General features: G+C 40.9%; 1 protein-coding gene across 4 annotated transcripts in view; it reads left to right on the forward strand.

Annotated features, from left to right (window-relative positions):
• Positions 1-14,206, forward strand: part of ntng1a (netrin g1a) — a 114,485-nt gene that overhangs the window by 75,761 nt on the left and 24,518 nt on the right. For all 4 annotated transcript variants that reach the window (XM_067486828.1, XM_067486830.1, XM_067486829.1 and 1 more), the window contains exon 4: positions 695-867. In XM_067486828.1, coding sequence (XP_067342929.1) covers positions 695-867 — 173 coding nt within the window. The remainder of the gene's footprint in view (positions 1-694; positions 868-14,206) is intronic.

The raw sequence follows: 14,206 nt of genomic DNA on the forward strand, positions 1-14,206 counted from the left end.
CGAAATGAGGCCAAGCAATTCAAAGTTCTCTATAATCCTCAGAGTGCTTTATGCAGCACGATGATCATAAATTAATTTAACAGATAGATATCCCCCCAATACTCATCCAGCCACAGCAGAAAATGAACTTGCTGAGTTGATTGTAAAACGAAGGTTCTGGTGAACAGGATGTGAGTGAGAATTTAGTGCACCTTAAGGGAGTTTCCTATTTCCACGCTGGAAATATGCTTCTGAGATCTCATCTCATATTCATTTGTCATAGAGAGCATAGCCGTGCTGTTGCTCCATGCCGCCCTCTGGCTAACTGAGCTACAAGGCTCCATGCGTTCATTGTCCCGCTGCTTTTCCTCAGCCTTACACCTCTTTGTCCCTCCTCCTTGTGACTGTGACCGTGCATCCTCCAGTGGGACAATTAAAACTGTGCTACCTTCCAGAGGAAGGAAATAACGATGCCACATTTGTTTTTGCAATCAGCTGCCTCTTTTGAAACAGCTCCTCTTGAAGTTGAAGAAGCAACTGTTTTCGCCGCTTTACGCTCCCAGTGCCACAGCTAGTCAAGGGCACGCCGCCCTTCAGCCTTAACAAAATAAAACTCAGAGCCAAAAGATTCACTCATGTTGACGTGGTTGTCCTCTTTCAACCCACTTCCCTTTCCATTCTCTTTAACACCCCCCCCTCTCTCCCTCTTTGACAGGTGCAAGTGCAACCTTCATGCCAACAGCTGTGTATATGACAAAGAGAAGTTGAGCTGCGAGTGTGAACACAACACCACGGGGCCTGACTGTGGCCGCTGTAAGAGGAATTACCAGGGGCGAGCGTGGAGTGCTGGCTCCTACCTGCCCATCCCCAAGGGCACGGCTAATATCTGTGAGTAAACATACACACACGGGAGTCACGTGGCAGAGCAGCAATTAATTTACTTCCCATGTCCCATGGGTGGGACCTTGTTGCATTGCGAGTGCTATTTTAGGTGTGTTTTGTGCAGTGCTGGACTCACGACGTGTGCTTCTGTGTGAACCTCAGCAAAAGCCGTTGAGTGTGTTGCTTGGTTTTCTTGGACGACCCTTAGATAGTTTGTCACGTGCTTAACTTGAAGCCACATTTTAATTTTAGGTTTAATACCAGTACAGAGAAAATACGAATCATTAATTTATGTGGTCTATTTTATATTTCATAGTATTTGCAAATGCAGCTATGCAGATTTGGCCCTGACTGGAGACCTGTCCAGGGTGGACCCTGACTCTCCCTATGACAGCTGGGACATGCTCCAGACTAAACTTCACCCAAACCCCAACATGATTTCTAAAGTTCTCTCTGAACCTCAGGTTTCGTTCAGTCTGGTTTGGGTGTCCACTCAGTCTGCACAACTATTCAGTGTTGGACAACTGTTCGGCTGCTGAGTTTATATGAGCATGTCCTCTTTGTAATTCCCACTGCTAATATCCATATTGTTTCTTTTTTTATAATTCTTTTCTTTCTGTCCTACTTGTGACACTCTACATAACGTACTGTAGACCTTTCTAAAGAGACAAGCGGCTGCATCAAAGGCTGCAAAATTTAAAACCATTTGCTGACTAGCAGGAATAATCAAGGTGCTACAACTCTTTTCGGCAAACTCATTTTAGAGTGTTAAACATTTTAAATGAAGCATCAGGTGCAGATTGACGTGGTCTTTGCTCAAACACAAGCAAGAAAAGCTAAAAACCTTAACAGTGATGGATGAGTTCTCGGAGTCCAGCGTGTAGTTGTATGAAAACGTACTTAAAACTTCCAAGAACCTATAAAAAATAAATAAAAGAGACCAAACACCGTCCAGAAAATCTGAAGAAGCAGAACTACAACACATTTAACAGTTACAGTTCCTTTGTGTATAGATTGTACAGGTTACTGTTTAAAAGGAACAGAAATCGAAACATGAGGTAGAGGGAGTCACAGACCAAAGTACAAGCAGTAGAGAAAAAAATTGAAATTTCACATGAGATTTTTAATCAGAACAACAAAGGAACCTTCAAAGACGAGTGATAAAAGTTGAACACCAATTACAAGTATTCTGCATGTCATGTTTGAAGGTTCTGACAAACAACACGTTAACTACGTAGACTGTGAGGTTTCAAAGCAATATGCAGCAATTACCAATGATTCACAGAGATAAAAAGGCAGAGAAGCAAAGACAGTTGAAAGATAAACCAAACTGTTTATTTGCTCGGGCATCCCACTTTCAATCTAATGTGTCAAACCACAGACCAGAACATAACTAAGCTCAAGTACAGGCAGAAATATTCCATTCTTCTCCGATGGCTCTTTTTATTTGTGACTAATTAAACAGTTGCTGCCATTAGTCGAACAGTTTCCAAAATATGCTCAATGAGTATCATTAGTATTTGCAACGAGACTTTGTGCAATATTTGCATTGCACAAATGTACAATGTACAGCAAAGCTCTTTTTTTAATTATTGACTTGCAGCAGTGTAAAGCAGTTTCCGTAGGTTTATAGTGAGAAGCTGAGTCCTGCCAATGCAACTGTACGAAAAAGCTGCCCAAACCTAAATACAGCACAGCAGCTGCCCTGTGCCTGACTTTACCTTTTTTGCCATCCTTTACAAAGACTCCCACAACATCAAGTCAGTAGTTTGAAGGAAAGGGCCATGCTCTCTCGCTCCTCTGTGTGTGAGCAAACTGAGGGTTTCATTTCACTCTCTTTTTCAATTTCTAGTTTTTATAACCCGTATTCACCTGGGAAAGTGACTTGTAGACCCCATGAAATCAGCTTTGCTTTGATGTGTAAGTGGGAACATTATTTTAACAATTAAAATACATTTTTTAAAAAAAAGTGATTTGTGGTGCTGATCTGTCTCATCACACATTGAGTACATGCCGGTGGGTTCAGTAGATCATGTGATAGTGTGTCACAATGGCTCACGCTTGTCAGATTTCCAACATCTCAGTAATAATAACAATGCTGGCAGGTAGTAAGTGGCCTCCTGACACACTTACACGTAAATTGTCTGTTTCTTTTTATATAAACTATGTTCTTCTTGTTCCTGTTGTTTAAAAAAGTGATGACAGACTATAGGAAGTACGTGACTTGGAAAGACTGGCCTCCTACTTTGCCCAAACTTTGCCATTCTAGGCCCCACAAAGGGTCAAGAGAGGAAATAATGACATGTACAAGAGGGCTATTATTAAAAAAAAAAAGAAAAAAACCCTGTAGCAGGACAACTCGAGTCTATAATAAAGCTCCATTACGTCCAATTATAGTGGCCAGTTGTCATAGTTCCATATATTTACTCGTTTACACACGCAGCTGACGGAATGATCTGGCATAATTATTATACAAAGTGCCTGTTGATGTGGGGACACGAGCTATGTTTTCCACTTACACACAAAATGTAATAAATGATGTTCTCCAGCTGCAGCTGCAGTACTAATGTAGACTCAAACCAATAATTTATTTGTGCCTGAGCTATCGAAAGTCTTGAGTGCTGTGTTGACGTCACATGACATAAGGAATATTTCTCTGTCTTCTCATAGAAGCAGGGCTGTGGGGGGGGGGGTCTTCGCTGAGATTGGCCTGTTTTTGATGTGGCAAAAACCATTGATATGAATATTTGTTGAACAACTGGATGATTATTCTGTTTTCCTATTTTTAATTTCTTTTGGCTCTAATAGTGCAACTGGAACACTGCTAAATGTGTTCTGCCTCTGACTGCTGAGGATTTGAACCTCTGCACATCTTTTTGTGATATTATGTAATATTTTTGTGAATGAAAGAAACTGAGCAAATTACTTAAACTGACCCTCCCACCTTCTGTCTATTAACAATTTCCCCTTATTTAAAGATTCTCTGCACAACCGTATAGACGACGTGAAGTTACATCCTCTGTAACTTCTCAAACATGAAATAAATTCATAATAATAAATTAATAAATAAATGCACTAAATGAATAGCACGAGATGTTTGAATCAAAAGTCAGGCTGGAAAGGTGGGTTTTAAGTTTGCTTTTTTAAAAACATCCAGACTATCTGCTGTCCTGAGACAAGTTGGTACATTATTGAATCACATCATTCAAAAGATGTTTCTCATCGTGGTTACAGTATTGACCATGGGGTGCACTAGGTATAGGCACAAAAGGACCTTAAAGTTAGATTTCAGGAATAGACACTGCTTAGATAATGTGTTCACACTTCACATAAATTGTCATTGTAACCAATGTTCTACTAAAATAGACCTATGATGAGAAGCAGGGCTGGAAGTCTGAGCATGCAGGCATTTATCTAAAAGCCCCCAGTTTAGTTCTTGTCCTGTCTCCTTTTGGCTTCGACCATGATTTCTGCCCTTCTCTCGATGTTGCTCGAGGACTCTCTGCCACCAGCTGATGACTTATTCTGCCTCCCAGAGGATGTGCGTTATGAGACTCGGGGAGGGTTAGTGAAATGGCCATCCCCAGAGCCCAGACTGACAGCGCGTTATTAAAAAAGGTGACACACAGGTGCTCATCCGGATCTGCACACAAACTTTAAAGTGGTCACGCACGCATTCATATTGGCACAAGGACACGCACAGACACACACAATTCATGAAAACAGACTTGTGCATTATTATACTTTGTCTTGCAGGGGAAAAAATCCATAATGTAATAACGCTGTAAAAAAATCTATAGGAATGCAAGGCTATTCCTCCTGAATGAAAAAAAAAAAAAAACATGCACAAGGCTAAAAGAAAAATGCACCTTGTGCTGTTTTGTGATTTTCAAGCTCATTCAACACCAATCCAAAAAAAACACCAATCCTCATTGGCTCTCAGTGTTTTCCCCCGGACCCAGTGAGCATATGGCAGCTCTGCAGAGACAAATTTGTCAAAGATGAAAATTTAATTAAGATTTAATTTCTTTTTACTATGCCCATCAAGTCGTCTGATGCGATAAGGAGATCGATGAATCATCATCTGGAGGGGGTGTGGAGTTAGGCGGCATGATATGTCGCCTTACAATGGTGCTGCATTGGGAGCAGAGATGAAGAAAAAGAAGTGGATTTAAGTGATAAAGAAAGAAAAAGGATGATGGAGATAGAAGGAGGGGAAGTGGGCATCGCTCTCTGTCACAGCTAACTCAGCCTTCTGGGGTGGGCTCCGTCTCTCTTGCTTTCCCTTTCTCTCTGCGCCTCCCAACCCCTCCCTCCCTCAGCCATCTCTCAGCCTCACTCATTCTCGCTTCCTCCCTCTGTGGAGACAGAAGGAGAGGGATCAGTTTGAGAATTAACCATGGCAGTTCATTTCACTGCAGGGCTGAGGATACTGAGGGAGGGGGCAGTGCTGGGTGGCCTCTGGAAAGTTGATTTCAAATAGTGTAAATGTGTCCTGAAGGTTATATTAAAGGCAGAATCCTAAAATACACTTTAAATGGATAAGTGGATTTGGAGCGTTTTACTTCTTTCCTGTTTGGAGTGTGAAGTACTGTATGTTGAATGAAGAGATTAGCTTAGCTTAGCTCAAGTGCTGGATGTCTACAGTATGATATCAGGAACTCTTGTCAAAGTTAGGCAGGTCGTAGTAGCCTCAACTACTTTCTTCTTTTTCAACTTTACACCCAGTTGTCGAATGTCAGAAATCTGATGTCTTACCAAGAGACTTTTAGAGATTCTTAATCTGCATTACACTGCATCACATCACCTGCTGGTGTCCTCATAGGAAAACCTGAACACTTCTTCTTCAGTTATTGGCCTTTCTGTGATTGAAACATGGCCTGCAGCTCTCAAATAACATGATTTTTAAAAAGGACCCTTCACCCTTTTCTTTTTGGTTGTTTCAAGTCTGTCTTTGGAAGTTTTTTTTGTGTGTGTTTTATCGTTTTGCATGGTTTTGTTGATGGATGTCTGTTTTTAAACGCCTCTTTTGCATTTTCATAGATTGTTTGATTTGCACATCATTTTGTGCTTTTGTTAACTGAGCTTTTTCAAACAAGACGTATGAACAGTAACTTGACAACTGACTGTGATCGGCCAGTCAGTTGTCCTGCGTGACCCTGCCCCTAATGAGCGTTGACTCAAAAATGAAAAATACAAAGCGTGGATGAACAGAGGACCAAAACCAGGCAAAGCCTTCTGCAGAAAAGACCTACAGCTTCTCACCATGGCCACAAGACACATAAAAGGTGTGTTGTAAAACCGACATTTCGAGTAAAGTTAGAACAACATAGTACAAAGACCAAATTTACCACAGCTGGAAAGCACTGGAAAAGCTTAAAAACTGCTTAAATTGTAACATTTAAAAGGTTTATGAACCCTGCTAATCCAAAGGATGAGCGATAATATTCTCAGCAACAATAATAAATCAAAAACAATAATGAATTAATTGTATGTAGCCAGAGCTTGTTATACATTCTCAGAAGTCGGGGTATAGCAAGTATAGCAAGAATCAATTTCTGGCACTCAAGGTACAATGTACACTAATGTACCCCCTAAGGCTAATTATTGGATCTCAAGGTAACTACTGTATGTGTACTATTTGAGAGCCAAAAAGGTTTTTCCTAATCAGTAAAAGGTACAAATACTTCATGTATCATTTATTCAGTTTATCTACAATTTAAATAGATAGTCACAAATGAAATTTTGCTATTGCAATTATCATCTCAGTAATGCAACAAGTCAAATAAAAAGCAACAATGTAAAAAATTAAGTATATGCACTCAGAAAAATGATGAAATCACATTGATGAGCCTCACTGTTGCATTGGGTGACATGTTCCTTCATTGCTGATTAACGTGCTGCAGCTTATTTTGAGTGAAATTTCACACACTATTCTGCTGCTGAAAACACTCATGTGTTGGCAAAAACCTACAGAGGCAAAGAACATCCCACTCAACCAAAGAGTGACACAGGGTGTTTTTAACCAAAGTCAAAATCCAAAGCACATAAAATAAGGCTTACACACAAACACCGGCACAGATCCCTAGTGTGTAATAGGACTCCAGTCTTATGGTATTTATGGTAAGTATTTCAACAACAATAAACAGAGCTAATAAAAGTACACAAAATCAATACTGGAGTAAGATCTTTTTTAAATCAAAAAACTCCAATTGAACAAGAAGAGCCCCTTCAAATTCTTTACTCAAGATGAAGTACTACTTTAAGTAAATGCTCTAAAAGATACTTTCATAAGAAAGTATAAAAAGTACACGACATAAAGTATAAATGATCAAAACAATAGATTTCAAATACTGTCTATTGAATTTAAAGCCTTTTTATGACAGAAACGTAAAAGTCTCTTTTAAAGGTGAAATGTTTGCAAATAAAGTAATTATAGTAATTACAGTAATAAAAACACAGAGGTCCCTGTTGTTATAGAGTCTTAATAATCCATAATAACACATCCTCATTTATAAGTTGATTAAACCTACATCTGCTAAGGAAATAATGACTAAAAACTGTCCAATAAATCTAGTGCAGTAAAAGTACACTATTTTCTTCTGAACTGTAGTGAGGTAAAAAAAAATGTCAAATTAAATAGAAATAGTCCCGGAAGGTGCAAGTACCTTAAATTCATGTACAATACTTGAAGTTACGTAGCATTACTTATTTACTGATCACATTTATGGAAACTTCACAAGAATAAATCCAAAGTTTCTACACTAAAATGTGTGATATTGCCTGTAAACATGCTCGAATTAGCCATGTCGATGCAAACATTTCTGTGTTGAAATGCAGCACATTTTTAATTATTTTTATCCATTATTTATTACAACTGAAAATGCATTTTGATGTCCTACACAATCATGTTTTTTTCAATGTATTTTCAAATGTATGACAAGTTGAGATTGTGGGAAAAGAACGAAAAAAGCTGTTGAAGTTCCAACCTGTCCGTACATGTGACAGTGAAGTTGAGGGTGAGAGTTTGCAAATGATCAAGTTCTGATTTGTGTGAAAGATTATAAGGCGACCAGTAATACAGTATTCTCCTGACAGCATGAAGTTATTTTATGATGCTCACACAGTTGTACATGATGTACACAAATGGATACATTGTTCAGGACAGAATAAGGAAACACTTCAGATTCAGATGAAGACAGCTTTAGAGTTTATGAATCTCCTATGGTCAAAGCAGTAACAGAGGACAGAGGACATTGAAATACACTGGTATTTCCTCTGTCCCACTGAAAATGAAAAGAAGCATAGTCACATCAAGAGGTGACAGCATGGATGCATTACTGACTGGGGCTACTGGGCACATGCCCAAGAGGCCCAAGAGGCCCAAGAGGTCCAAGAGGCCCAAGCCTCTGAAGTTACTGTTCATATTTTCTTACATGAAAAAGCTCAAATAAAGAGAAATAAAATGGTGAAACAATGCTGCTGTACCATACAGTGTATAGATCTCACAATAGAAACGCATTAAAGCAAACAAAACAAGAAAAAGCAGAGAAAAGTGCTAAACACAAAGATACAATTAGCACACAAAATGACCAAAGAGATGCATAGAGGGCCCCTCCACAATCCATCCTGGGTGACAGTCACAATTACAAACATTATTTAATATAACTTACACACACCAGTTTCTGCAGTTTTGTAATTACTGTATATTAATGCAGAGCTACCACATGCTTCAGCCTCTAGTACAACTGGAAATGCTAATTATTCAAAGGTGACCAAATACCTTACACACATTTGTACAGACAGACATAGATTTTAAATGTTCTAATTGATCTTACATACAGTGTACAACACAGTGAACTGCCTTCAAAAATGACTTGTTTGAAAAATACATGTTATAGCCATTGAATGGTTAAATAAATCCGCGCATATTGTATGTTCCGTTTATTTTAACACCAACAAACTTTTCAATTTGAGTGCCGTTCCCCTTTAAATCTAAAAACAGTCATGTAAAGTGAAGTGTTTTTTTCTTTAAAGCTCTGCTGTGTATTCAATTAGTGCCATGCATTCTCACACACAAACACCACCTTCACACCTTCTACTTGTTTCACACACACACACACACACACACACACAACACCCATTCATTTGTGCTTATTCTTTCTCCACAGCTATTTTAATTTTCATTTTACCCCATTTTCTGTATTTTTTTTCTTTCTACGACTCTCATCCCGCTGCCCCTTCTTCCACACCTTTCTCCTCTCTCTCTTCTTTTCCTCCTCTGCCTGTTGTACCATCTCTTGGTTTTGCTTCATGCTCACATTCTCTGTCTCTCTCTCTCTCGCGCGTTCTCTCTTCCGCACAACACTCCCACCCCTGCCCCACCCCCTACCACCCCCAGAGACCGAGCTTGTTTACTCTGTCTCGGCTCTGTGCAGCTGTGACGGTAATCTTTCTTTCAAATATTTGTTTCTCCCATCTCCAGATTTCCTTCTTCCCTCCTTCCCCCACCATTGCTGCCACCACGGACGTAAACCTCATTCCATCCCTAAAATCTTAAATGTGCTTCTTCCAACTTGGCTCCTGGGCACTTTAAGACTTGCCACCTTCAATTCAGATCTACACACTGAGAGCGAGTGACTAAGTCGGGCACTCAGACGAGGCAAACCATAATTTTGCTCCTGAGGAATTCAATCAAGTTGCGTGCAGTGTGCTTGTCTTTTGGCAGCCTTTCCGCCGCTAACCAGTTAGCAATGCCTGTCACCATCACTGCGCTGTGTAGAGCCAAAGAGCTCAAGATGATGATGGATTGCTGTAAAATAATGGCAGCCACAGAAAGTAATTACCAAATTTTGCCTGGGGTGGAAACTCAACAGATAAGCCCTACTCCAGGGTAGTCCAGGTAGTGCCAGGGCAAACAGGTGAAACACGCTGAAGGTCAAAACAGAATAAACACCAACAGCAATGACACCTAGAATCACGCACACAGGTTCGTAATTCTATTCTTGATAGGAATTTTACTTACATAATGCAATTCCCTAGCTTTGAACAACTAAAACGAAGTCTTAACCCCCAAATTTATCCTCAAGCCTGTTGAGACTGGCACTTTACGAAAAGGTTTTTGGCTCTAACAAAAACAAGCACACACACTCAAACACACTAACTACTTATGCTGATGGTAGCAAAATCCGGGAACCATGTGGCAAATGTAGCAAAGACATCACTGAGACATGCTAAGAGCACATTTAGACACATTCATCTGTTCAGAGAGGAAACATGATACATGCTGAATATGTACATCCAATTGATTTATTAGATTACAAATTATAATGGGTTATGATTGCTGATCATATGTTGTGTAGGATATCTGCGGTCATATGCTGAAAATACGATCGCAACCGATCTGAGTGGTCGCAGGCCAAGCTGTAGCCTGATGCAGCTGCTCCCCCTTTTCCTTAAAATTACTCTTCCTTTTTCATATTTTTTTGTGTAGCATTTTAGTAAAGTATCCAGTTTGTCGTGTAAAGCTTACGCTTTACGATCATGCGGTTGGAGGGAGTTTTTAATCTTTTTGTCATCGCAGCCTTCTCTGCTTTTTTTTGCTTCAAGAGCTGTACGGGGCTGGAGCCGCCTCATTTGTTTACAGTCGGGATCAGCTGATCGGGGTGCAGCAGTCCAGCACCGTGAATTTAAATGTCGTTGGGACTTTGAGGATCCAGGACAGAATAAGAAGGACAACAGGGAGAGGTCAGAGAGCTGGTAAAAAAGAGGGGTGGGAAAGAGAACAGGTGAGCGAGGGTGAGAAGATTCAAGCCGCATCTCCCATCTTTGATTATGGGCAACGTGAGGTGTCTGGAGAACACGGTGGATGAGTTGACTCCACTGGTGAGGAAGGAAAATATCTCTGGAGAGTGTAAAGTAATATGTTTCAGGACAGTATGCCCGACACAAGCATCAGTATTGACTGCTTCAGTACAGAGGGAAGGTGGGGGCCTGGTCCTGTACATCAACAGGTGGTGTCATACTGGTCATGTTACTGTGAAAGAAAGAGTCGATTGCCCGGACATCGAACTGTTGGCGGTGGGCCTCCGTCCTTACTATATGTCCAGAAAGTTCTCACACGCCATATTGATTCGCCTGCTATATTCCTCCCTCTGCCTCCTCAGATGGCGCATGTGATGTCATACACTCGGTCGCTGCCAGAATCCAGAGCCGACATCCTGATGCCCTCTTTATTATCTCAGGTGACTTTAGTCATGCAACCTTCTCCATGAGCCTCCCCGCTTTCACACAGTATGTGGGTTTTCACACCAGCAGGGAAGAAGACACTGGACCTGATGTACTGAAATGTTAAGAGGCCTACAGCTAATATTGCTTTACTCCTCTAGCTGGGTTTTTTTAAGTTTTTTAATCCCCCCTCCTTATTTGTGGATCAGTAGTTTGTATTTGTTTATTGCCTTGGTTGGTCGTTCTTTTCCTTTCTTTCTACTTTCACGTGGAGAGCAGCTGTATCAAGGCAACACAATTTCCCTTTGGGATCAATAAAGCTGTTTAATCTTGAATATCTAGAACAGAAACCAGGGAAGGGGGAACATTAAAGTGTGGGCAATTTTTTTTTTAATAAATAATGCCTCAGGCTCTCTACTGTATTTTAATGGACACATTTTTAAAGTAACTGATATGTCAGACCAGGAAAGGCACGGGACAAGCAAAGGGGTTGGAGGCAAAAATCAGACAGGGCGGCGAAAGGTGGCTGGAACTGGCGTGTATAATCTGAGTCGAGAGAAAAGGTTCACTACAGCAAAAACTCTTAATAATCAGCTAGGATGATGGGATTGGGTGGTGGGAGATTCTCAACAGGGAAGCCAGCACACCAGGAGGAGAGGAAGCCAACACAGGTGAGTGGACAGGGGAAATAAAGGTGGATGAAACAATCGGGGAAAGACAGCGAAGACAACCACAAAGTAACGACTAAAACACAAAATAGCAACTAAAATTACCAACAAAGTGTCAGACGGAACAAAACGAGGAGAATCACAAAGGCCTAACTTGACTCACGAGGAACAGGAAGACACTCTGGCAGGGAGAGACAGGTAACCAGGGCATATATAATGGGGAGGTAGCAGGTGTAGAGAGTCGGGGCTTATTAGGCAGCACAACGGGGAGGAAGAGACAGAGGGAGATCAGGGCAGAGAGAAGAAATAGTGAAGCTCACCAGGGCAACACAGAGCAGAGTCACAGTCGTCACTGTGTGTGTGTGTGTGTGTGTCTGTTTGTGAGGACCCATGTGAGTGGACCGCTGGGGTCCAGATGCTGGCTGGTTTATGCTTGGTGTAATGTTCCCACCATCTCAAAGGACCAACAGGAATTGCAGAAATTCATGTTGTCTTCAGAAACACTGAGCTACATCATTGCAAACATACTATGTTATAGGTTCAGGTTTAGGCGCTGAATAAAGGCGGCCGGGCTAAAATCCCTGCTTCCTTAAGAGAAGGCAAGGTGAGTCACATGGCTCATTACAACAACAACAACACTAGCAGTCGTGTCAAACTGGGCTCAAACTTTGGTTTCCGTCGGAAAAGACCTTTTCGGTTTTATCTTCACTACAGTTGTTAGATGTCCCTTGGTGCAGTACTTATATGTTGCTTCTGCAAAAAGTCTATATAGTCGTATATTACAAGACAACAGTGTGGTTTATAGTGAGAGTTCAAGTGAGGTTGAAATTATGGTTATGCAAGTACTGGTTAGGTTAGGGCCCCAAAAATTAATGCCAGTCAATGGGTCTGTGTGTGTGTGTGTGTGTGTGTGGCATGTTCTGACCCCACACTTGCACCGATCATGTTCACAGAATAAAACACCCCCTCACAGATCACATTCCCTACCCAGTGGCTTGCAACCCCCCATCCCTACACGAGTCATAAAAATCAATGGACCACGCCATAGACATAAGCAGCTCCTAATGCTCTTCCTGTGCGATAGGGCAAAATTAGATTTCAGCCGTGTCCCATAATGGCGTGGCCCAGGCAGGTGAAGGGGATTGGAAATGACAGTGATTGAAAATTAATCGAATGACCCGACATGGGATCCTGGACATCTGCTGGAACCCAGCGGGTTGTTCCTGAAGCGGCAAATAATTGGACTGACAGGCTATTGGTGTTCCAGATCATGACCTGAAAGTAAAGGTTATTTGGGCCTTTAATGGCGAAAAATTGACAAGGGTTTAATTAACAGATGAACATCCACTTGATTAACACCTGTACGAAACATGATTCATAAATATGTCGTGTTTCCACCAGAAAAGCCAGGGAAGTGTTACAGTGCACTGCAGCACAATGACATCATACATCAGTGATAAATCTTTGACATTTAGCGGATGGCAAACAGAGGACACATACAGCACTTTGTGAACCTTTTTCTCTGTATAAACACTGTTATAAAGAAAATTCTCTCAGCTCCAACTGTGAATAAGATGCACACTAATGGAAGTCTGCACCATGATACCAACAGCAAGTCACTTCTTTCTCTCTGGTTTTATATTTATATCCCACTCTACTTAATGTAGTGGGTCCCCTGCTAATCTTCCAGACGAGATGTAGATAGTGGCTGTGTATTATTGCTCTGTCAGCTCCTTAAGCCCCTTTTTAGCACTGAGTTTATGGCTTTTTTTCTTCCATTTTCTTACAGTTCGGTTACGGAGCTAAAACAATTCCACTCTTACATTTTTGGCTTCGTGAACTGAGCTGCAGGAATTTCATAAATGCCTGTTGTGCTCAGCATAATTAGAGTTTGGACTGCACGTGTTAGCAAATGATAATAGTATCCATATCTGATAAAATCCTACAGATATACAATGGTGTGGAAAAATATTCAACTCGATCCTGATTTCTTCTTTCTTTGTGAAGTAATGTGTGTGCACATTACAAGTTTTACATGATAATTGTATTTACTGATGCTAAATCCATCAATAGGTTCATAGTAACGGACCCTGAATTTAACACAGTAGCTAGTTAAGATGTATTTTAAGACTTTTACGAGGCCACTCAACTAATTCTTACACTCTCACACTATGGTCTTGCTGCATGACACAGTTGCAATTGTGCTTCAGTTCGAAGACTGATGACCTGATGTTCTTTTTCCGGATACTTTGGTAGAGAGCAGAATTCAAATATTCATCCATCATCTGTTTGGGGTCACGGGGGACTGGAGCCTATCCCAGCTGGGTGAGAGGCAGGGTGCACCTTGTTGCTAACATTTGTCGCTACCGAGCTGTTTTTGTCATGCTAATACAAGCTACCGTTAGGAATGTATGGGGAAAAGGTATTTGATTATTTAGTCAGTTCAGTCT

Source organism: Channa argus, chromosome 19 (assembly GCF_033026475.1).
Source record: "Channa argus isolate prfri chromosome 19, Channa argus male v1.0, whole genome shotgun sequence".
Taxonomy (NCBI): domain Eukaryota; kingdom Metazoa; phylum Chordata; class Actinopteri; order Anabantiformes; family Channidae; genus Channa; species Channa argus.